This window comes from Protobothrops mucrosquamatus, unplaced genomic scaffold (assembly GCF_001527695.2).
Source record: "Protobothrops mucrosquamatus isolate PMUCROS unplaced genomic scaffold, P.Mucros_1.0 scaffold228, whole genome shotgun sequence".
NCBI lineage: Eukaryota > Metazoa > Chordata > Lepidosauria > Squamata > Viperidae > Protobothrops > Protobothrops mucrosquamatus.
Genome location: NW_015386579.1, coordinates 241,648 through 268,145, shown reverse-complemented (window position 1 = coordinate 268,145; position 26,498 = coordinate 241,648). Strand labels below are relative to the sequence as shown.

The following is a 26,498-nucleotide window of genomic DNA, read 5'->3' as shown; positions in this document are numbered from 1 at the left end:
CACTTTATCAGAGATAGTGTCATCGTTCTGAGCCACAATACACTGTTGCATCTCCAACAACATTTGAGAGTCCCCATTGTCTAACCTGAGGGTACTCTGAGGGACAGGAGCTTCAGGAGGCTATAATGAATCAGCAGACCTAAAAATCTCATTGTGTCATGTATGGAAATGTGAACACACTTTATTGGAAAATAATGCTTAAAACAGGGGGCACTTCAGCTATAACCACGCTTCCAGATCACATTTGTTTGTTTCAACCATGGTAGCAGCAACACTCTAGTCAGATACTATTGTAACACCCATAACTCTTTACTTCTTTCAGAAATCCAAGAACATGATAGCCAAGTGAAAGCCATAAAGGACCTTGTACAGAAATTGCCCAGGCCAAATCATGACACCATGAAAATACTATTTACACATCTGCAAAAGTAAGTGAAAAAGCTATTAAACTTTAAAGAAGAAAATGGGAATTAGAAACAAAAATGGCATACTGGTTTTCAGTAACATGCTGTATTGCTTCAATGCTGAACTCTTCCAGTACATAATCAGGTCCTACCAAGCTGCTTGTGTGGAATATGTTACTTTTTTAAAGATTGTCCCATGCTAGATTTCAGACATAAGGAAATTAAATGGAAAAGCATATTTAATATTAGTCTATGCTGATTTTGGCATAGGAAAGGACAAATGCAGCCAGAACTGCCATCTTCATTAGCCTCATCTTTGTTGGGTACAGTATATAGAGAATATGACAGTAAAACATTGTCTTTTAATACATGTATATATATATATATGTGTGTGTGTGTGTGTGTGTGTGTGTGTGTATTATATTTATATAATAAAATACATGTGTATATGTGTGTGTGTGTGTGTGTATAATACATGTATATATATGTGTGTGTGTATGTATATATATATGTATATGTATGTACATACATACATACATACATACATACATACATACATACATACATACACCTTATACAAGAGTTTGTAGAACCTTTATGTTATGATGATTCTAAGCAATGGAGGTGGGGCATATCTTGAATGTGGCTTCACTCATATCCCTAACCAGGGGATACAAGTGAAGCCACATTCACATTCAAGGCTTCACTTGTATCCCCAGCTTTGTATCCCTAGCCAGGGGCTGTGATGATTCATGTGGTTAGGGCACTAAGTCAAATGACCATTGATCAACAGCTCAGCAGTTCAAAACCTGAGAGTGAGCGACATGACAAAATGAGCTCCCATCAACTTATCCCAGCTTTTTCCCAGTTCAAATAATGTCATTACCCTCACAAAGACAGATTCTGTTGTTTTACTCCAGCACCTGCAAGATAGCAGTCCCAAACTGGATCCTTGACTCACAAACAAGCAATTACAAATTGCTCCATTACCCCCGGGGATATGCCCCAAATTATCCCCACTTTAAAAACCGCTGATTTATAGTTTGACCTCCTGAGGATCCTGTTCCAAATTAACTATTTTTGGCCTGCTATTTACACTACCAGAAGTGATATCTTGAAACTAATTCCAACTGGGCCACAGCAAGAACCAAAACATTAAAGCCCTTCCAATATAAGGATCCCCATCTAGACTGAGCTGTTTGATTTATATGACAGGAAAAAAATTCAAAGATACAGCTACTAATTTCATCTGAAATAAAACAGGTGAGATAAATAATAATAATGATGATGATGATGATGATAATGATGATGATGATGATAATGATGATAATAATAATAATAATAATAATAATAATAATAATAATAATAATAATAATAATAATAATAATAATAATAATAAAGTTGGAAGGGACCTTGGAGGTCATCAAGTCCAACCCCCTGCTCAGGTAACCCTATACTGTTTTGGACAAATGGCTGTCCAGTTTCTTCTTAAAAACTTCCAGTGCTGGAGCATCCACCACTTCTGGAGGCAGGTTGTTCCACTGGTTAATTGTTCTAACTGTCAGGAAGTTTCTCCGTAGTTCTAGGTTGCTTCTCTCCTTGATTAGTTTCCACCCGTTGCTTAAGACCTGACTTGTATCAATAGATGTTATTAGAAACATGTTGTTTTCTCTTTCTTGGACAAATCAGATCTTATTTCATCTCTTTTGCTTTTTTAATTACCGGTATTAAAAATAACTACTATGACATTTAGCCTTAAGAAAGGCTTGCCATTGTGCCCTTTCGTCAGAACTTATTTTTTTGCTTAGTTACTATGTTAATGGTGTAATATAATTTATTGATAATGTCCTTGTTATCACTTCTCAGATTTGTTAAAAATGAAAATGAACTGAATTGGGTTTTATCAGGCAAGAAATGTATGTTGTTGTTGCAGCCTTTTGAATAACCAAGAGATACAAAAAAGATACTCCACTTTCTAAAAACTTAGGAAGCCCCTACTAATTAGTTTGCCATATTTTATTGCTAAGCTATGACCATCTACCAGTCATTCATGCTTTAGTTCCCTGATTAGACTGCTGTAATACACACTAAGTAGTGCTGTCCTTGAAAAATGTCTGAAAATTACAATGGGTATGAAATGCAGGAGTACGATTGCTGGTGAGAAGGAGGCATTTTGATCAAGGTATGTCTGTGTTACAAACTGTTGGTTTGTTTTCCGGGCTCAGTTCAAGGTGTTGGTGCAACCTTTATGTTGAAAACTTGGCAGTTTGATGCTTTAAGGTCTGCCTTCTTTTATGCGTTCCTTACAGCACGTTGCTGTTTCTGTCAGAAGCAATACTTTGACTTTTACAGGATTGTGAACATTAGGCAGACAATCCCAATGTGACCTTGCAATTTGTAAGCCATACTTATTGCATTAAGAAATATGGGGGGGAGGAGGAATCTGAGAAGGAAGAAATCAATTAAAAGTTGTAATAATACTTTATATATACTGTATATATGTTATCTTTTTTAAGCTTTCAAGAAACTTCGTTTCTTGTTGATCCACGTCTAGCTAGTATTTTCTTGGGTCATTTCTTTGTTTCATTTTTACTATGTTTTGTGCTTTTCCATCTTCTTTGATTGTAGCTCATATAAGCAGAAGTGTGCCAGCGTTTGTAAGTCATGGATTTGAGCAGTTCAAAGAAGGTTTCAATTTCTTCCACTCTGGCAATTTTGTGATTTGTAAATTTCCAGTTCTTAGAATACTATGAAAAATCAAGAGGGTGTACTCTAAAAGGTCCCCTCTTTTAATTTCTTACAGCTGGTTAAAATCCAACAGATGAATGTCCTGTAAACGCAAAAGATCTTTGGCTTCCAAGATTCTGGGTGTAAGCTAAGTAAGGTTATTTGATTCTCCTGTCCTGGCATCCCATTAACTCTGGATTCTGATCCAAGGGAGAAAACTTGCTTCTAAGGGGGTTTATAAAATGTGCCCTCCTTTTGAAAAAGATTCCCTCGAGCTCTAAAGTTCGCCACTGAGCTACTGATTCAGGACTGCAGAGCCTGGGAAATGTCCCAGTTGCATGCACAAGGGACTATCAATAAAACGTGGTCACATGTCAGGGGAACAAATCAAAAGTATGACAAAGAAGCAGTAGGATATTGATTTATTGATGCTGAAAAGGTTAGGATCTAGGAAGGGAGAGGAAACCCGTGGCGCATTTGGTACAGTACATAGCTCTGAATAGTGCACTCTCAAATAGGATCCTGGTTCTAACTCCAATAATGAATCTGGCAAGGAGGTGACAGCATTTTGTTGAAGAGTTCGCCTTTAAAATGAAACAACATTCAAATGTAATGATTCGGATGAGGATGGATCTCTGTTATCTCCTCCTCCTCCTCCTCCTCCTCCTCCTCCTCCTCCCTTCTTTAAATGGAAAGCATTGAGTCCACATGCCCAATGATGGCAGAGTTTTCCAGCAATGGCATCTGTCTTCTTGGCAGAAACTTTCGGGCACATTGTCAGAGGAGCTTACAGTTGCCTCCTGGTTGATCATGTGAGCCACTTCCTGTGGCCTATCTGGCAGCTTTGCCAGGCAGAAGCCAATTCCTTTTACTTCACCTTTGATTTTTCAGAAGCTTGCTCATTCCAGCTTTTTAACGTTTTAAAGATAGTTGCATTTTGCTGCAGGGCAGCATTCCTATGCACATCCAAGCATTTTTTTTCTCTTCCTCTTTTTGCCAGGCAGGCAATCCTCAGCCTTTTTCTATCTTGCCATCATGCTCTTTGCTCTGTTAATCATGCCTTCGGTCAATTTTACTGCCCTTTTGTACAGAGCAAAGAAATTGTATCAGAAAAAAAGAGGGGGAATTAATACACCAAAACACCCACACACACACCAGTGCCACCGTTAACACTAAACACGGGCCTACACAGAACTCAAGTGCCTTCTTCTCTTTTCAGAAATTTGTCTTTATCTTCACATTTTTCCAGGCATCACAAAGAAAACAAAAACCTGCACGGTTGAAATTAGAGCAATGGAACATGATATCTTATGCCGGTTTTATTACACAGTTCTCATTTCTGGAAACTATATTTAACAAAGTAGATTTATTTTTACCTATTATATATCTCAGCCAATAGCACACATCTAAGAAGAATGCAACAGTAGTTCAGGAAAAGGAAGCAATGACAACGTGATGACAGGTTCAGCAGCGATATGCAGAATGCTGTGGATAAATCAAAAATTAAAGCTATTGTATGACAGCTAGGAACACTTAGCAAAGTCTGCAAAATTTCCATTGCTATCATGTTTTGGTGGAAATAAAAATGCACAATATCCATGTGACTTCTATTTGCTTAAGACGGCTTCAGCAGGTTCAGGCCAATATAGATGTTTTAAACTTGTTTTCAGTTATTCCCCCCCCCCATGTAAATCCAAAAGAAGAGGTTAAATTCTGAAGGATGGTGTATGTGTGTTAATAAAATAAAATAATGTCACAAATTGCTTACCACCATCTCCTGTGATTAGAGTAGATAGTTTAGATTCTCTTACAAGAATGGTGGCGTTGACAGGAGATGGCACTTTTAAAATGCCTCTGAATTCCTCCACGTGTACAGGAGAATGCTATTTATGCAGAACTAGGAGCAAAGATACTCAAAGTAATATTCAAAATGTTGGGAATTCAAAAGATATGACTAACACAATGAGTGGAGGGCCTTTTAGAATTCTGTTGTGAATTTAGAGGTGTGAAGAATTACAAGAAGTTGTAAAAGTAATTTTTCCAGCAACATTTTACTAGATAAATCAAATGTCATTCGAATAATATGTTGTCAGCTTCCAAAACCACCTGCAATGTTCTCATCTTCCAGTTAGTGGATTTCAAACCTTCATAACACATAAAAGGTTTTTAAAGATTGTTTTACCACCACCACCCTTTTATTTTTTATAAATAACTCCAGGCAGCAAACGTACCTAATACTCCTTTCTCCTCCAATTTTCCCCACAACAACAAATCTGTGAGATGGGTTGGACTGAGAGAGAATGACTGACCCAAAGTCAGCCAGCCGGCTTTCATCCTGAGGCAGGACTAGACACACAGTCTCCTTGTTTCTGGCTTGGTGCCTTAGCCACTAGACCAAACTGACTCTAGTTTTCTGAATAAATATTAGCACTTATTATCTAAATGTATCTGAAGGTTTTACCAAAGATAGATGCAATAAAACGTTTTCAATATTTTCCCATAGTGCTTCAGAGGCAAAGAGTGTCCATTCCATGGCTTAGACCAGGGGTAGGCAACCTTGGCTCTTTTATGACTCGTGGACTTCAACTCCCAGAATTCCTGAGCCAGCCATGCTGGCTCTGGAATTCTGGGAGTTGAAGTCCACGTGTCATAAAAGAGCCAAGATTGCCTACTCCTGGCTTAAACAGAAAGATTCTTCTGAAATCAGTGGGACCATACAAGAGAAGTGTTACACCTATGTTAGATTTCTGCATCATTGCAAGTTAGGGAATGTATGTGTCTGTCGTTCGAAGATGGTTGCATAGCTGTTGCATTTATACTTCTGCAAATGTTAACTTTCTGGCTAGGGGGTGCTCAAATAACAATGCACTCCCAACAGGAAGTCGGGTCAACCCATCAGCATGCAGGATACGCATCTCCACACAACACATAGTTGAGATTTGGGAGGTCTGTGCGTTGGCCCGTCTGCAACCATCTGCAACCTACACTTACCCATTGAACCCTTTGCAGCATAGGTATGCGTTGACGCCTACGCGCAGTTGCAGACAAATCTAAGTCAAGCTTTAGTGTTAGGTGCACTCATAATAATCACTGCTAGAAATCCCTCATTGCATTTTGCATTGATTTTTGCTATGAGAACTAGGCAAGCACAGTGCAAATCCATCAGATCCTGCAACTAAGCAGAAAAATCACTCAAAGAATCACAGAATCCAAGTTCCCCAAAGCTCAGGTTTCACAAATACTGATTGGATATTATCTTTTAATCAAACCACCAAGCAAGATGGCGTATTAATTTCTTCATGAAAATAGAGCTTCCCTTCTCCATCAAAGCCTGATAGGATAACTCATGTTTTATATAATTTTTACTCTGCACTGAAGACACTCTTGAAACCATCTTAAAGTCAAGTATTGTGTTATAAATCTCATCCATGCAAGAGTCACTTCCAGAATCAACACAGACAACCGTACTGCTCCCACTGAGGTCAACTATGGCTTCAATCCATTGATCTCAAGTCTGGAGCAAAATCCCACATACATACATGAGCTGTACGGAGTTGTCTTGATAAAAACGCGAGATCTCGTTGTCTCCAGCTTGTTTATCTTGTTGTACTAAAATATAATTATCTAACAAATGTTTTGCATCAAGTGATCTCTGCCATATATACAGGCACCAAAATTACTAGACTTTCTTGGAGGAAAGAACAATTGCATCTTAACACTTTTTCACTTAACAAAGAATCAAGAAACAGCTTTATTTTTCTCAGCCAACAGGTTTTTTTTTTCCATAACTCATGTAATCTTCAAAATTCTCAGGCAAGACATTTTTTTAATGAATAGTTACAAATCTTTATATTTGTCTGAAAGTTAAGAAGTTTTAGCTGGAACGCACTCTCCTTATAGAGGAAACAAACCGCTGGCAATAAAATAGAAAATGTAAAGAGAGACCTAAATCACAGCACAATGACCTCCTTTACAGCATCTGCCAAAGAGACGGTGTTCTTAGGCAGCTTCTCTGAAGCAGCGTCTTGATGTCTATGCCACATACAGATTTATTATTGTGCCTGAGAATCTGAAGGGGAAAAATGTTGATGATATGCCTAAGCAGCACTAAGCTCTGGTCATAGGAAAAACTCCAGAATTGTGGGTACCACACCCACACCTACTGATGTGGTCCCAGATTTTTTCTTTGGAGGCACCTAATTAAGAAAACCTTGACTCATTTACATGGGTACGTTTGATCTAAATTATACTCCAAACCACACCAAATTAGGAGCATCTGTGAATGTGAAATGTTTGTTCCCTTAGAATGGGAGAATGAAGCCGGCTCTGGACTGCACATGTTCAAGTGACAAAAAATATTTCAGATGTAGCATACTTCTGAGACTACTTTTCCACTAATAATTTGCAGTTAGTTAAAGTTGTATCTTCTTTCTCTTTCTCTCTCTCTTTCTCTCTCTCTCCTTCAGATCCACTGTTCCCCACCCAAAATCATTACAGGCTGTCTACAGAGTTTCACTTTTCTTCTTTCTTTAGCAAAGACAAAAGGGGGGGGGGGTGAAAAAAGAACTAAGGGGCCACCTACTTGGTTGATTTTAAAGTGGCCACTGCTGTAGAAGCAAATCCAGCAATTGTCAAAAGTTGTCATTGACACAGAGAGCTAATTCCAATGAAATATTTTCCCAGGACTGAGCAAACATCTGCTGGAATCTACCGCTCTTCACAAAGTCTTTTGTGGATGTTTGCATTTTCTTGCATAGCATTTTCATTTGTATTAACTCTGCACCAGAGAGAGAGAAATGCTATACTGGAATTGGCTGAACATTTCTTTGGAAATCATTAAGAAAACTTATTGAATTCCATATGAAGGGGTATCTTCTTTTATTGGGTATTTTTAGATGCAGCTTTAAAACCCAGATCAAACAGTTCAATCCAAACAACAAATAAGGTTCTACTAGTTTCTTTGAATAGATTCTACCTCCCTGAATAGAATCTATAGCTCAATCTTTTGTCCATATCATAAGCTGTTGTAATTTTAGTTGATACATGCTCAGGTTTGCTTTTGAAAACTGATCATTAATGAATAATCAATATCTTGGTATCACAAATCAAAAATACTTTGCCCAGCATGCCTGGAACTACATATTTTATAAATTCAAATGTAGCTACCAATGGGGATATAGAATCTGAAATACTTTCTGGTTTTGCAGCTTGACCAAAACAACATTGACAGTCCATAGCTAGTGGGTTCCAGTTCAGTCTATATATAAGAAGTTATGCCTTTGTTAAATGACATACATAGAATAACAGAGTTTGAAGGGATCTTGGAGGGCTTCTGGTCCAACCCCCTGATTGAGCAGGAGATCCTATACCATTTCAGACAAATGGTTGTCCAATCTCTTCTTAAAAACCTCCAGTGATGCAGCACCCACAACTCCTGGTGACAGGTCATTCCACTGGTTAATTGTTCTTAGGAAAGTTCTCCTTAGTTTAAGGTTGCCTCTCTCCTTGATTAGTTTCCATCCATTGTTTCCTGTCTTTCCTTCTGGTGCTTTGGAGAATAGGTTGACCACATCTTCTTTGTGGCAGCCCCTTAAATATTGGAAGACTGCTATCATGTCACCCCTAATCTTTCTTTTCACCAGATTAGACATACCCAATTCCTGCAACTGTTCTTCATATGTTTTAGCTTCCAGTCCCCCTAATCATCTTTGTTGCTCTTCTCTGCAGTCTTTCCGGAGTCTCAACATCTTTTTTATTTATATTGTGATTACCAAAACTGGATCCTGTAGTTTGGATGGATACAAACTACATTTATAAATACAGATTTGTAAAACATTAACATTCTATTAAAGAATGTGCAGATTAATAGTCAGGAACTATTTTACATTACCACCGAAACAGGATTAGAAACATTTACAGGAATCTAGGGTTCTTTTTAAAACTTGTTTACAAGGAAAAATATGGCTTGTAAGATTTGTATAAGAGTGGAACAGCGTACAATCTACAATGGTGGTTATGGTTCCTTCATCTTCAGAGGTTTTTGAAGATAATGGAAAATTATCTCGAAGATAGTCTAAGATGATATTTGTGGTCCCAATTCCACAATTCTATGATATGTAGACCTCTGGCAAATGGGAAAAAAGAGGTTTAATTTAGTGCTGCTAAAGAGACAATCCTTCCTGTTTGCATATAGAAACTTTAGATATGGACCACAGTTTTGCTGATTAGTATTTCCAGACTATGTGTTCTAAAGCAATCTCAATCTGGGTATAAACACAGACGTTATGAAAAGGGGCTTTCCCCTTCATTAAGGAAAGTAAGTTATTTTTTTCTCATGAAGGCAACAGATTTCCCTAAAGGGAAAAAATGCCAGTATAATGTTAGTTCACTTTCTAACCCTTTTTTATTTTTTTCCATTGATAAGATCAACTTCTATTGGCAAAATCCAATATCTGACCCATTTTGACATTTTAAGACCCTTGGATTTGTCCCAGTGCATTCTGTATTGGGACAAAATTCGAAGATAGCAGACATCAAGTTAGCAAATGTCCTATTTGCTCTCCTTCCTTTCTCCGTCGAAAGAGTTTGAATTGCATAACTTTTGTACCAGCATATTTCCAAGTACAACTGTCTTTCCTTTCCCTTCTGTAATGCAAGCTGGGACTGATGCCTCTTTTTCATCTTCCGTATTAATATGTGATTCACGAGTTTATTGGAAAAGGTGTGGATGCTTCTTTTGTGGGGGTGCTGAGCTCTTTTGTATGAAGATACCTTAATATATTTGTTTGATTTGTTTGATTATTTTTTTTTGCAGTAGCTGGAATATCATTCGAATATATTAATGTTTTCAGCAATGGTGCTGAGAGACCTTAGTTAATACCTTATGCATGAATACATAGATATACTTCAGACAGAGGTAATGTTTTAGCCCTTGTGTTGGTAATATTTGGAGACATGGAATGAAAGAGCCTGCTCTTTTCCTGCCTTTGTTGTGGCCTTACATTGTGGTGGTGTGGAGCCAAGGTTCTTGCTGTTGCCTACACAGCCTGGATTCAATAAGCAGTTCTATATGTATATTATGACAATGTGGTCAAGTAAACCAGCCTCTTTTTTTTTTGCTATACCTTTGTGTGCCTGTATAGCATAACAAAAAAAATCTGGTGCTTATTTTTCGTATACTCATTCAATATGTTAACATATTCATAATTTGATACAGGTTACGTTCTTCGTATAATTAAAGTTAGAGTGTTAGATGAAAAACCCGCAAAATGTTATTTGAATGGAAAATATTTCTGCTTTCATACAAGAGTCATTACGGCACTGTAATGTATAAAACCGTAAATCTGACGAATAATCACTAACCCATGCTTGGTTGTCAGTTAGATCATTTCTGATTCCCTCCCTAGAGTGAAAATCCATCCAACTCTTTATCCGCCCACCCTTAAAAGTTATATGTGTCCCAGATGCATTTTGGATCATTCTGCTCTGTCGTCTCACCCATCAGGACAACGTGCCCCAGACTGCTTTCACGTTTTCTGTGTCGCATATATCTCATTTTACTCCCAGAGTCTTCTCAGAATCTACCTCTCTGGCATGGTTGGGAAAGGCACGTGGGCAAGAATCTACAACACTCCTCCATGCAAAATAGGACACAGACTTTGCCAGCGACATCTGTTGTGTTATTGTCTTGCGGGTTTAGTTTTCTCTTATCGTTCCCTGTTCCCTTTCTGATACCAAGGGAGGCTTATCGTGTTTCTTCAATAACTAAAAGGATTTCTCCTGGGTTGCTTTCAAAGCATTTAACAATGAGATAGGATGGAGGTGTCTTCTTGCAACTTTTCGTTGGTGTCATATTCAATATGGCTACGGTACTACAGGTAGTCCTAGACTTACAGCCACTATTGAGCCCAACATTTCCTTTGCTAAGCAAGATCGTTGTTAAGTGAGTTTTGTTCCATTTTACGACCTTTCTTGCCGCAGTTGTGAAGCGAATCACCACAGTTGTTAAGTTAGTAACACAGTTGTTAATTGAATCTGGCTTCCCCATTGACTTTACTTCTCAGAAGGCTGCAAAGGGAGATCACATGACACTGTAACCATCATAAGTACACGCCAGTTGCCAAGCGTCCAAATTTTAACCACGTGACCATGGCTGAACAGTCATAAAAATGGTCCTGTCACTCTTTTCAGTGCTGTTGTAACTTTGAATGGTTACTAAACCAACGGTTGTAAGTCAAGGACTACCTGTACACTGTCCCTTTCCTAAGTCATAGTGCTAGGACACTTTGAAGAAACAGACAGAAGAGATCTCATCCACCTCTTTTTACGGCAATGAAGGTTCCCCGCGTGGGGAAAATGCCCCCCCAAAACTTTGAAGACTCTGCCTTCAGGAGAGAGAAGCCATGTAGACAAGGCCTTGTCTTCCTCTGTCTGGGCATGCGGAGGAGAAGCAGGGGTGCTTCACTTTTCCTCCCAATGAAGAAAAGGAAATGAGGGAAAGTAAATGTTTTCTTTTGTTTCTTTCTCCGGATTCTTGGGATAGGGAGACATTGGAAGGGTTCATAAAGCAGACTCATCCAGTTCTACAGAACTGGAATGCCATGGAGAGTTGCGAAGCTGTAATTCACCTTCACATTTGTTATAAAATTGTATGTATGTGTGTGTGTGTGTGTGTGTGCGCGTGCACACGCCACCTTTCAAAACAGATGTTTTCCCAAGGTGGCTTACATAAAAATTTAAATCTAGGTTGATGCTAAAACGGCAGACTAGAATAAACTCTAATACAGCCTAATAAAACTGTTAAAAAATGAAGGCAGGAGTAATAAACGATAGCTGGAAAAAAAATCAATTAAAATCTGGATACAGCAGGAGTTAAATAGTAGTAATAAGATTAACTTTTAAAACACACACACACACACACACACACACACACAAAGCCTCACCAATTACAAAAACAATTAAATTAAAGTGGAAGTTAAAAGGCACAGAAAAATCCCTTTTCCGTGTACTGAAAAGACAATGGAGCCAGCATTACGGAAGATACCTCTGCAACTGAGAGTCCATTGCTAAAAAGTTCTGAGCTGTTCCGTACTGGAGGATCATGAACAATAGGATTTCTCAGACAACACCCCAGTTTTATTTATTGAAATAGTCCTGAAAGCATACCTGGAACCACTATGTATGCTTGTGTAACACTAGCGTAATATGATCATGGCACATTGTTTCAACATGCCGTAATTTATACTAACCACAGTCTTCAGGCTACCTTCAAGAGCAGCTCCACATGTAGCATCTTAGTGCAATCTAAATCAGAGGTTCCCAAACTTTTGGGCACCAGGGACTGGTTCTGTGGAGAGAGGTTTTTCCACGGACCAGAGGGTGCATGGTTTTGTGTACTACCTGCATTTCGCGGATGGGGCTTTGCTTGTTTGTGCAGACTGGTTACTGGCATGCCGCGGCCCAGTACTGGTCCACAGACTGGGGGGATCTAAAATCTAAACAGTAGATTTTCAGTAGATTATTGAAGGGAGAAAAGCAACTGAAAAACCTGAAAAAAGTTTTTGCCCACCATAGTTTTCCTGGGTATCTAGGATCAACTAGGAACTAATGATGGGTTTTTTTTCTGGAATTTATTTATTTATTATTAAATTATTATCCTGCCTTTTTGACTTATAGGTAACTCAAAATTGTGAACACACCAACAATACTCCTTCCTTCTCCTGTTTTCCCCACAACAACAACCCTGGGGAGTAGGTTGGGCTGAGAATATTGGCAGATAAAACTTCTGCATCTGAATGTATTTTTTTTTCTTTACCCCTTTTAACCTTCTATACGCCATAACCTTCTTTTTTCCACATATCATTCTTTAATCATTTTTTTTAAGCAAAAGTGATTTCCCATCTGTAATATTCTCTAGCTTTACGTTGTGAATATAGAATTAATATATTGATGCCTAGGCTTGTTTGGCTATTTGTTTTCCCTTTTTTTATTATGCACCTTTGCACTAAAAGATGACCAGTGCTCATTTTTCTTTCTTTCTTTAATTAATTAATTTTATTTACATGGTCATTCATCTCATTTAAGTGTCTTTGGGTGTCTTACAACAAAATAGATAAAAACATATAATACAAACAAATGAAAATGAAAAGAGCATGTGGAAATCATAAAAAAGCACCATTTATACAATAAGGGGACAAACTCTATGTTATACCCAGACCCCCTAGGCCAGGGGTAGGCAACCTTGGCTCTTTTATGACTCGTGGACTTCAACTCCCAGAATTCCTGAGCCAGCCACGCTGAGGGGAAAGGGAGAGGTTTCCAAGCTGAGCCGTGCTGGCTCAGGAGTTCTGGGAGTTGAAGTCCATGAGTCATAAAAGACCCAAGGTTGCCTACCCCTGGCCTAGGCTAATTAAAACCTATCTTTTCTCTATTTCAAGTGACTGTTATCCTATTTGCACTGAAATTAAGTGCATATATCTGCTTTCTCTATTCTGTAATTCTATAAAATATCTCTTCTTTCCAGTACATATTATGATTTATACATGCACTTTACCTATTTGGGAAAACAGCAAAGACCCTGAAGTTTTTGTTTATAGTTATCTCAGTTCTAATGTAGTTTTTTTCCCCTCACTCTACCCCTAGAAAAAAGAAAAGGATCCTTTAAAACTTTAATTATTCAGCATCCATCCATCCATCCTTTCTGTCTGAAAACGTTATCCAGTCCATGCAGCTAACATTTCAAAACAAAAACTTAGAAAAATAATAATACTACAGCAAAGTTATCTTCTCCCCACCAAAAAAAGGGAAACAGATGGCAGTTTTTTTTAAAAAAAATGGCAACCCAAGAATTATAATAAAAGAAGTAAGCCAACAAAAATCAGTCAATGACCTATTAAAATAAAGCCATGACAAACTAGGGCGAAGTGCATAAACAGGCCAAATACATTGAAGGAGAACCTGAGTACTGTATATAGAGAAGTAAAATGGCAAGGGGAGATGAGAGAGTTAAAACCTTGAGGAACAGAAGGGGTAATATTGGCAGGGATAAATAGATCAAGGAAGGAGAGAGCAAACCACTGTGCATGGATGAAGGAAGTCAGTCTATCTGTCTGTCTATCTATCTATCTATCTATCATCATCATCTATCTATCTCTACCTACATCTATCATCTATCTATGCAGAGACACACATACACAAATATAGATATCAATCAGTAAATTGCATTATTTTTACATGTGTTCATTCCTAATTCCCTGAATCCACTTTGTCTAGTTTCCAAATTAATTTGCATATATGTTTGATTCTATGTAAATTTAGGCACACAGTTTTCAACATAGGGTTGACATGCAATACAAAATTCAGAACATATTTTCTCCTTCTCTTTCCTAATCACATTCTATCTTCGATTATGCATTTTCAAACACATGTTTAAGCCCAGAACATGACATTTGGGCAAAGTGCAAAATTTGATGGATAACTGATCCAATCCACACTTTTGTCTAGGGGAAACGGATTAAGTTATTTTTTATAGAAATTCACACAGATTAATTCTTCCTCCATTCCAGATGCAGACAGATATTCATGAAGTGAGAAGGAAAATCAAAGAGGGATGGGATAAGACAGCATAACACTGAATTTGTGGCATTTTTACAAAAATCACTCAGCCCCTTAAAGTACCTCTAAGACAGACCGTGAAATTCTATGGGCCTTTCCCCCAAATAAGAGCAATTGGCAAATCAGAATATGAATGCCTGAGGTTAAACTGTTCAAAAACTGTTTTACATGTCTACTGTTGAGATGTGTAAAAACCAGTACAGTGACTCACACATCTTATGTTGTATCTTCAAAGAACAATATGAAGAGCACCCACCAGTGTCAAAAGGAGGTGAAGATGCCGTATATTGGATATGATGTTTTTATTAGCTCAAGCAGCATTGAGAAGTTCTTAAGTATTTGTTATCTGTTCACTATTAATTACACTCCCCCTTTAGACTGACCTTTTTACAGTGTTCCTCAAAAGCTACATTTGTTCTTCTGTCAGTTTTCTAGAGTTTTCTCGGGTTTTTTTAAAAAAAATTCTGGAATCACTCTTTCAATGGGCAGTGGTAGTATAATTCACAATGTCACATATGTCTGCACCCAGTCCAGGGGAGAAGCCTTTAATGAATTGTGAAATTAAAGAAAAAAAAGATCTGATTATTGTCTGTTTATTTTAAATGACCTACCACCTGAACCTGAACTTCTGAAGTGGCCTGATGGAGAGTAATTTCCTTGCAAAATACACCTATTGGAATCTGGGTACAAGTACAATATTATTTCATTGTCTCCAATAATATGCTTAACTCACTAGATTCATTCCAGATGATAATGAATAGGACAGATAACTAACCACCTACCACTGACCTTATATCTAGAACTTCCTCAAATCTGCATGCACATTGATCCAGAAGATATACATTCTACTGGAGGGCCAAGTATCTAAACTGGTTGAATAATGCTATTTCCCTGTTAACTCCACTCACTCAGTACAACAAACCTACCTTAACCCACGAGGTAAAGGGAACAAATGAGTTAGTAGAATTTAACAGCCACCCCCATCCACTAGGGGAATAAACATCCAAGGAGACCACATCCAGATCTTGGTTCAATCTAGAATGGTCCAGGCCACGATATAACTTTTTTAGCTTCTTGTACCCTGTGTTAGAAGAACCTGCCTCTCAAAATCTATTACAAAAAGACAATATACAAATTAATTTATGGGAAAAAATCAGAAGAAAATTGACATCGGTTGATTACAACCATAAAAACCAAATGATTCCAAAACATTTTGGTATATGATGGCTTATAATATAATTTACAAAGATGAATTGCCATATTTCTACAGTTGCTTACTTTACAACTTACTTTAGATCACAGCAGATGCAGGGAACTGGTTTATACCAGTAATCCTCAAGCCAGACCTGCTACCAAGGTGGCCAACAGAATCCAGTTGAGACAATTAATCAATGTATTGAAAACAAACCCCCTAAAAGTGATTGTATCCCAGCCAAGGTCTTTACAGGGATTGGTTGGTTCCTTGAAATCAACCTATCCTTCAGAAACTGTGGATGCTCCAACACTGGAGCTATTTCAGAAGAGATTGGAGAGCCATTTGTCTGGAATGGTATAGGGTCTCCTGCATGGGCAGGGGGTTGAAACTCCAAAGGTTAGGGTTCTTACTGTTCTTATTGTCTGTCCTCTTTACATTTATAGGTAACCCTATTCATGTCCTACTTTATAAAGAAGACCATATCAATCATCATCCACATTTGCCAAACATCTATATGAAAATCTTTATGATTGGATAGAGGAGAACAGCATCTTAAGCATAAGAGCAAGCAAGGTTTAGACAGGGTAGATTTACAACTGATCATCTATGGTCTTATACCATCAGACAGAGAAATATACCCTTGATCTAAAAATTCCATTGCATGTTGCCTTTCCATACTTAAAATCACTCTTTGATTCTATTTCCAAAAAAAAAAAAAAAATCTCTGGAAGAATTGACTCTCCTCCCACCTCCTACAGATGGAAGACTCCTTTCGCTAGTAGTTATTAGTCTTTGAAATAATACAAGTCTGAAGGTTGGAAACAATGCTCAAGATCAACTAACTAATTCACTCCCCTTAATCCAGGCTGTTAAACAAGAAGGTGTCCTACCCCACCACTTTTTCAATTTTGACGTAACTTCAATAGCTCCATACCATAATAAGCTAGATTTTCATTACTCTAAACTGGCCTAGAGGCAGACCCTCTTTTATCCTGAGGATGTGGCTATCCTCTCATACTTGGTCATAGGGTTGAGGAGAGCTTTCAAAGCACTTTCATACTAATGTGAATACCATATTGATAATTAACTACCAGAAAACAAAATATTTGACATGTCACGAAAGGGAAAGAGTACAATCGGACTATCAGTGTAACAGGTAACAAGTTCTTTATCTGGGTATAATATTTCATGAATCTGGGAGACAAGATGCCCATCTAGACTGCCTATTCCAAATGGCTCAGAGAAGCAATTTTCAGTAGTGGGGAAGGCAGTATACTTCAGTCACCCTGAAATTTCATGAGACCAACATAATGGTCTTATATATTTTATTTATTGTATTGTTTGTCTCGGGTCTTTGTGTTTTTATTCTGCATTGACTGGCCATAGACGTAATAAGGAATAAACAGACAATGGGACATATGAGTGGTCCTTGATGCTCTCTGAGCTTGGTTGTTTTTTGCAGAAATTTCATCACTCAAACTCGGTAACATCTGTAGCCCACTGATGATATTACCTAGTTGAGAAATGAAACATCTGCAAGAAAACAACCAAGCTCAGAGAGCACCAAGGACCCTTCATTTCAAATCTGAGCTACAAATATTCTCCTTTATCAGTAATGTGAGTTATGAACTGATAGTTCAGCTTGCTCAGGTAAAGTATACATGTAGCATTCTTCACCAGTCCCAGTCCTTTCCCATTCAGCAGCTGACAAGACAGTAAAAAGAGAAAAGGTACCCTTTGTGTACATCAGTTTTAGTGTGTTTCCCCAAACTATTTTCCCAATAGGTATTTACTGACTTTGATATGACCACCATCCACCTGTCCCTTGTAAAATGAAGAGTGGGAGAAAATGACACAGAACAGCACAATTTCCATCTTTTATTGTTCCATGGCTTAAAATTAAATGTTAATTAATTACCCCTGCCATCTTTGCTATAGCCAGTCAGACTGGATTTAGAATAGTCTTTCAGTGTTTAAATAAACAGCATTCCGTTTTCATCTGAAGCCCCAAGAGTGAATATTTCATTTTCTTAGAAATCGGTAGTTAAAAAGGAAGCAAATATCTCCATGTCCACTGCAGGTAGCATTGAAATTAAAGAAACAAGGATTGGTATTGTCAATTTTGATTAATAGCTTTTCATTAATAAACATCCTGTTATTCACTTTCCACCTGCAGTTGCTGATGTTCTCTGGAATCAATTAACTCATATAATTTGATTTATTTTTACAAAGACATTTTTGGATGTGCTGCACTGATGATAAAGCCTTCTGGGTTTGCCATTTTTGATTCAAAGCGAGATTGTTACCTAAGTGCTTTTTATTTCTAATGTTGTGAGAAAATGTGCCTTCAGGCAGTCTGGAATTAAAAGAATGAAAGAAAACTTGAAAACTTAAGACTGAATTCAGGGAGAAGTATCAGTTGCCTCCTGGGAGGCAGGGATTTCAGTTCTGCATAAGCTCTGCCTTTCACTGTGTTGGAAATGACAAAAGTCAAGAATAAATAAGCTTTATGACTCTGTAGTCAAAGGAGGTAAAACCAGTTAATGATTTGGACTCCTGGCGACAAATGAGGCCATTCTGAATAACCAATCAAACAGTGTTAAGGAACAAATAGGTGAGATTTGCACACTGGGAGGAAGAAGCATTTTAAACACCCTTCGTTTGACTTACTTTTTACTTTCCTCCCTTCAAATCAGTTCTTGAGTCTTGGTGAACAACATGAGACTTGTTACATGATGATCATAGGGGAAAGGGAAGTAGGGAAAATATTGTTTTCCCTACTTATACATACATGTTGCCATGCTGTGGTTCCACAGCTGGATGGTTGAAATCCAGTTCCTTCTGCTGAACCCTTGGATTCATCCCAAAGATTCTACTTTTCCCTCTGCAGAGCCAAAGGTGGACCCAGAAGAGACATTTTTTAGTCAATAGACACCATTGCTTTTTTCAGCTGTTTAATAGTTCAGTTAATTAATTGAATAGAAGCATACTGTCAGAGTACTAAATAAAATCTTACCTAATTTTAACCTCACCTTTATCATCCAAGATAAATAATTCCAAAAGTATGTCTCCATTAGTAATCAATCTCTAGATAAATCTTTATATTGCAATCTAAGTGATCGGGATTGACCTCACTCATGCATTCATGTACATGTAAAAACTAATGCTCCTTGCCATCCAGTTGTATGGTCAGCCTCCATATGTGTTGGACAGTGGGCAGCAGTCTACCTCTCTCCTAGATTAATCAATGACTAACAGCATTGATCTGTTCATCAAGCAACATCCCACATGCCAAGACCAAAGTAGGCAGAGTCCTATCACTACATTTGGTATATCAAAGATTGGTGACACAGCTCCTACATTAATCAGGGCATTCACTGTTCACTATACTGGCATGTGCAGGTCTCTCCACTCAACCAAATGTGTATATCAAATACTTTTCTAGGACACCATTTCACGAGAAGAGTTGCTTTGGTTAGTGAGATGGGCAGCACAAAAAGTTAATAAATAAATAAGATCACCACATCTATCAAGATTTTAGAATCCATGCATAAAATTACCCAATATTTTGGTTTATCATCCATTTTACCCTTTAGGCTAGTAGCAAATAACAGCAAAAAACCCAACTATTTTGAAAACACTGATACATGCAAAATTGGTTATACTAAGAAAACGTAGGGTGGATAATAGAATGATTAACCAGACTGATCATCAGATACATGTGTATTCTTTTTCATGTAAGTTCTGAATGTCCCTGACTATTATTAACTTTTTTTGGGTCTTCAATGGCCTTTGCCTCCGTTAACTTGCTTATTTAATATTATTGTTTTGTAGAGCCATGAATATTATCAGGTTATTTTCCAGTACATTTAGCACAGTTAAAGTATTAATATCAAGTTTATTCCCAGTGAAGAAAACAAAGTCTTACTCCTACCAGCAGCTTGAACTATCAACAGTAACTTTAAAATTGATAGGAGATCCAATTCATTAGGATTGCCTGATGGCCATAATTTTCTCCTTTCTACATCATATTGGGTTGGCATGATTTCAAATGTTGATTCGTTTTCTGGGGCATAATCATTTTAAGATTTAATGCCTGTACACCTGACATGTAGATAAACCTAGCCATGGCTCTGTTTATACTTGCTTGGATGAAGTGGGAATGAGGGTGACTTCTGTAAGTAATTTTTGTTTCCATAAACAGAAATACTGATTTTAAAACTGAGTCAGATTATAGCAATAGTATTGTAAGGTGAGACAACTTCCACTACACACTGTAATTCTAGGATGCGTGAATAATTTATTCTAACCTGTGCAATATAATAGCCAATTAATTATCATTACATCCCCCACCCGCCCCCAGTGCTAGCTGGGAAAAGCTGGGCAAAACTAGCACTACAAGACTGTGTGGTGTTGTAGTGCTACGCTGCTACAACTGGGAAAAGCTGGGCAAAACTAGCACTACAAGACTGTGTGGTGTTGCTGCTATGCTATTTCCCATGTCTCCACATTGCTATCTGTTCAGAGCATCCACACTGTAGATTTTCTAGTGGAGAGAAAGAAAGAAAGAAAGAAAGAAAGAAAGAAAGAAAGAAAGAAAGAAAGAAAGAAAGAAAGAAAGAAGGAGGGAGGGAGGGAGGGAGGGAGGGAGGAAGGAAGGAAGGAAGGAAGTCACTTGAGTCGAGAATAGGTTTTTCTGCAGCTTGCTTTCATGGGACTTCTAACAGAATTAATTCAATGAGCCTCCAAGAAGTATAATATATGCAAGCAGCCCAAAGTAATCAAGCACAGTGCAAGTTCACAGGCATTCTTAATCCAGCAATAATGGTAATAACCAGTATTCTTCAATCAATTGTCCCTTCCCTTCAATTGTCCTTCAGCAGCAACAGTTGTTACGCTCTAGTACATTCTCCTCCCACATCACTTCTCGACAATATTGCAGAGAGTGGCATAAAGGGCCACCATTAAAATTAACTAGACTAATATACTGTGACTGTTAGGTGGGGAGGGTAGAGGACAACTGAAACAATCAGGAAAGGTGCAGGAGATGTGAGCCTATATCTGAACGAGTATTTGGAGAAAATTATGTGGCAGGAAAATGACATCACATATCATACCACATTGTTTCCATTCTGTTTCACTACTGGAGAGGGCTTTTATGCGGTATTAGATGTGATTTTATTAGAAGTGTTATAAAAAAATTTCTAATATGAAAGTGCAAATCATTGTTTTTTAATAAGGAATGCTAACTGCAGTTCTTTGCTTGGAAGATGCCATGTCTGAATGTATTTACTTATTTAATTTGTATTCTGTCTTTATTAGTTTTACGAATGACTCAAGGCTTGCGAACATAGCCATACACCTTCCTCCTCCTATTTTCTCCATAACAACAACCCTGTAAAGAATGACTGGCCTAGGTTACCCAGCTGACTTTTAGGCACTGGGCTGTTTTCTAACCCAGTGCCTTAACCCAGGGGTCTCCAAACACCAGGCCATGGCTCACCTCCAGACCTTGAGCCATTTGGAACCAGGCCGCAGAACTGGTGGGCGAGTAGGCACATGTGCTCTATTTGCGTGAGCGGTGAGCATGAATGCCCGCTGCTTGCTCAAAATGAGCTGCACACACGAGAGAGCACGCGTCCACCACTCACATGGGAACATCCCCTCTCCCCCTCCCCGTCTGTCCACAAAGCCAAAGACGTTGGGGAACTCTGCCTTAACCACTATACCAGGGGTGTCAAACTCGCCACGTCACATGACGTGTCACGACATATCGTGACTTTTTCCCCATTGCCGGAGCTGGGTGGGCATGGTTTTGGCATGACGCATCAAACTGGCTCTTTATTGATGACGTTCTCAAAACAATAGTTTTGGTTTATAGATTCGGAAATATTTTCAAGGAATCATTATTTTCTATTTTAAATAATCCAGAGAAGCTTTTTCTGAGCCTGAAGTAGTTTTTTTTTTTTAAAAAAAAATATTAGTCAAAGGATAAATTGTTGCTCAAAAAAAGATTGCACATTTTAATTAAAAAAAACTATTGCAAGCAGGTCAAAGTTAAAATTTAAGTTGTAGTGAATTCCTTTAGATTGCTGAGAATAGAGTGATACTGCTAGACAATTTTCTATTTAAAAAGTCACATAAAAGAAGTTAGACCAAGAGAAATTTCTTCCTGTGATTATTCATTTGTCTAATAAAGAAGCTTCACTTTCTAAAATTTTAATGACATTGAAAAACAGGTCTGCCAATTTTTAGGGGACTTTTTCTAGGTAAACTTAAAAGTAGATCAGTCCTGCTGAAATCAATGGTACTTAGATTCATTCTTTAAGTCACATTGACCTCAACAGATGTGCTTTAAGTACATCTACATTTGGGATACACTTCTGTTGAGGAAATGGTAGGATAAATTGTGTGATGTGCTCCCATAATCCATTATTTCTTTTCTTCATAAAGTTTACAGTAAGATTGCTTGGAAAATGTAACTGCTTTTTTATACCAACTGCTGTTGATCCACCAGACACAGTTCAGAGTACTGATGATTATTAGTATTAGAAAGCTTACTTATTTGGCAATAGAGTGTCTTGAAATATTGATTGTATTGATGGTAATCTATTCAGGCCTTCTCTGTTAGAATTATGCTCGGTACTTTCTACAAAATGGGATCAAGACAAATGTATGTATTCCTAAAAGAAAAAAAAAATCCTTTATAGAATTCCAAAAACAACCCTCAAAACCTTTGCTGATGAAAAAGGACATTTAGATATGATGTTGTCTGCAACATCTGGAAAGTTGCACCTTGGAATTTGCATATTGCAAACATGCAAGGCAAATGGAATAAAATGCACACATCACAAACACACACATACACCAAAAATGAAAGAAAAATGGTAAATTGTCTATCTCTATTCTGATTAGTAGATCAGATCAATGTTATTATTACTATCCTGCGCAAAATAATCTATGGAGAATATGTTGTTTATTATAAAGATGCTATTTTTAAGTAAGTAATATTTAAAGTAACTAATAATTACCTTGATTAGTGCCATATGGAGTTTATTTTTTTGTAACAGACACCAAAGATACAAGCATTAGAATGTATTTCAATAAATCTCCCTATTCATATTCAACAAAAAAAACACCCAAACAACAACACTAAATTAAGAGTTTGAATTTAGAGAATGTGGCAAGCTTGAAATATGAGAAACTTATATCATAAGATCATGCTCTGTGCATGCCTACTATGCCCAGTACTATGATAGAGATCTTTCTGTAAGATATAAAACAGATGATACATCTTCTGCCATTTACTGAAAGTTCTGAAATATGTATTTTAAGTTTGGAGGAGAAGCTAGCCTTATTTGTATATATCTTCAAGGGAAGTCAACAGGTCATTCACATGCAGGCAATTCTTTATAGCATTTACAGTTTTCTAAAACCCAACAATATAATCAAGTGAACCCATGGTATGACCTAGGTATTCACCCATCATAAGGGTGGGTTGCTGCTGAGAGATCAAGGAGCACAAGGATGGATGCACCACCCATTTCCCTGTTCTACCAAAAGACATCAAATGTGATCAGTGCTGTCTTCATAGTGTACACTGGCTCAAAACCAAACTGAAGCAAGACCAAATAATCCATACTTAGAATTATTCACAGTTGCTAATTTGCAATGCATATATTGTAGTGATGTTAATACAGGCAGGTATGTCAACAATATTTATGTCTAATTCTACCCAAATGTACTGTATTTTGCCAGTAGTGAATATAGTCTAGATCAGGGGTCCCCAACTCCCGGTCCATGGACCGGTACCAGGCCGCAGTGTGCCAGCAACCAGTCTACACAAACAATCAAAGCCCCATCTGTGGGATGCAGGCAGCACACAAAGCCACACACTCTCCGGTCTGTAGAAAAACCTTTATCTGCGGAACCAGTCCCTGGTGCCCCAAAGTTTGGGGACCTCTGGTCTAGATATTCTGATTTCAATAGAGAGGGAGTAAGAGAGATTACACCCAAAATATCAGGTGTACATTCTAGATTTGTATGCATTTGTCATTTATTAGTGATGAAAGAATATTCTTTAACAGAATGTAATTCTTCTCAATTTATACCCTCTTGTGCACTCCCAGAAGGTAGAGGGATCCTTGGGATTGGTAGTTGGGGAAAACAAAGAGAAATCCAGTTTTTCACCTGAGGGAATCTCAGTTCAGTAAATCACAGCAACCTTGCTGCACTTCCATGAACTCACAACACAGCAAGTAAGAGAAGACATTGGGGATACAGACCTTTTGATCTTTCATGGCCTCATCGTGAAGGGTGATCAATTGAAAACACAAAGGCTTCATTTTAAACTACTCCATTCTAAAACTGCCATTTCATTACTCATCTACTTCAGAGCACCTAAATTATGCAGAAATTGAAACATTTTGCATTTAGTCTTGCATTTTATTCTAATAGACATATGGAGTGCCACAAAACTTGACTCTATGCTAATATCTGGTCTATGAAACTGCTGGGAAAGGTCATCTGTCAGGTTACTGTAGGTTCAAGACTTGTTCTTGACCCCAAAATCATCAACTCGGTCTTTGCTCCTGAACTGGCTCTGAAGGACTTTGGATGGCTTTGGGGATTCTCCTAGATCAGGGGTGTCAAACTGCCAGCCCGTGGGCCAGATGCGTCATAGCAAAACCATGCCCACCCCATTGCCGGCAATGGCAAAAAAGTTGTGATATGTCGCGATACATCACATGACATTGCGAGTTTGACACCCCTGTCCTAGATTCACAGCTTCTACATCATTAATAGGTAAAGACTATGGTTAAGAAGGTCTTTGTTCAGCTTTGGTTGGTGCACCCATTAATGCACTTCAGTTCTTTAAAAAGCATATCGCAATACCCAAAAGCATTTCACTATACACTAACATCTTGTGTAATTCCTAAAGTATTAAGAGGAAAGAAAAAGAAAACTTGGGGAGAAAAATTCTGGTTTTGCAAACCCATAAGCAACTTCACATAAAGATGGAATACAACAACAAAGAATATATGGGAAGGTTCCGATGCTTGCTAAGCAGAAATTATTTTGTCTTAATTCTGTCATCTTGGATCCAAAATATTAATAACACCCCCTTTCCCATTTCTATTTAATTCTCTCTAACATTTAAACAAAAAGTCAGGGTATAATTAAAGTATCAGTGGAAAAATAGCAGCATGGTCATAATCCATGTTTTGATTATCTTTTCTTTCCTTCCTTCTAACTTTTTTTTCTTTTTACCAATAGGATAGCAGCCAAGGAGAACATGAATCTTATGTCACCCCAGAGTTTAGGAATTGTTTTTGGACCAACTCTCCTTCGACCTGAAAAAGAGACAGGATCTATGGCGATCCACATGCTGTATCAAAACCAATTGATTGAGCTGATGCTAAGTGAATACACCAAGATCTTCAGCTCTGACTGACAGACCGAGAATGTTGCTGAATATGTTCACATCTGTCTTGATACCTAATATTTTTACATTTCTGTAAACATCTTTTTGAAATATTTCTTTTTCTTTCTAGTGACAGATGCCTCATTTTGTGAAAACTTAGTGATGGTTTTGTCTTTACATTTCCAAACATTGAAATAAAAATATATTGTCAACATTTGCTTATATGTACTCTGAATTAACTCTTTAAACAACTCGGTCTTTGCCAGTACATTTTGCCTTTTGTGCATATCTTTGTTTATAGCCGAGAGTTGACTGTACCCCTGGATCTGGCAGGTTAGATAGTTGAAAGCCTGGACCTCAAGAGGCCATTGACAAATATCAGACCTATTTGTGACAAAGTACTGGTCGTAGATGAGCGAGAGGACATGACATGTACTATCAAAACTTGGTTGAGTAAGAGTGGGAATACTGTCCTCTTTGGATATTCTTTCCCAAATTTAATATCCTTCAGTAGCCCTGACTCCGAGGCAAAGGAACCAAAATGGTAATGATTCTTTGGTATACTGTGGCAGTGGTTGGGGGTTGTACTCTACACAATGTGAATGCCCATATTTGAGGTTGGGCTGTAGGGTCAAGCTAGGGAATCTGCCTAGGAGAATTCCTTTGTGAGCTCTCTTGGATTTCCTTGATAAGTTGATATTGGTTATTAGTACTTAGAGGACTTAAGCCTCAGTACCCTGGGGGGATCTGAGAAGAGTCAGGAATTCATTGACTCTAAGTCATTACTTAGAACTGGGCTTCATGTCATAATTGTTATTTCAAGATCTGGAAATCGAGGACATTGCAATTAGTTCTTTACTAGTGATCAGACTACTTCTTTTCTGATTGAGATCTGGATGATGTTCAAATGCAAACTCCATCAAACTTGGAGGAACAGTTAAAATCACCTACCTCAGATAGGTGGTTTGGATGTTCAGCCAGGTATCTTCCCTGCAATCTAGCTGGCAATGCTAACCATTTCTGGAATTCAAAGGTAGTCAGGACTCTATATGTCACACATAGTTGTCCCAACTGGCCTTTTTTTCCTATCTACTGATGCTGGAGTAGTTTTTGGTTTATTGAGGAGTTCCACGAA

At 37.9% G+C, this 26,498-nt stretch overlaps 1 protein-coding gene across 1 annotated transcript in view; it reads left to right on the top strand.

Moving 5' to 3' along the window:
• The window catches only part of ARHGAP15 (Rho GTPase activating protein 15), a 168,288-nt gene extending 142,752 nt beyond the window's left edge, over positions 1–25,536 (top strand). The window contains exons 5-6 of the mRNA XM_015814213.1: positions 323–428; positions 25,216–25,536. Coding sequence (XP_015669699.1) covers positions 323–428; positions 25,216–25,393 — 284 coding nt within the window. The 3' untranslated portion in view covers positions 25,394–25,536. The remainder of the gene's footprint in view (positions 1–322; positions 429–25,215) is intronic.
• Positions 25,537–26,498: the final 962 nt, after the last annotated feature.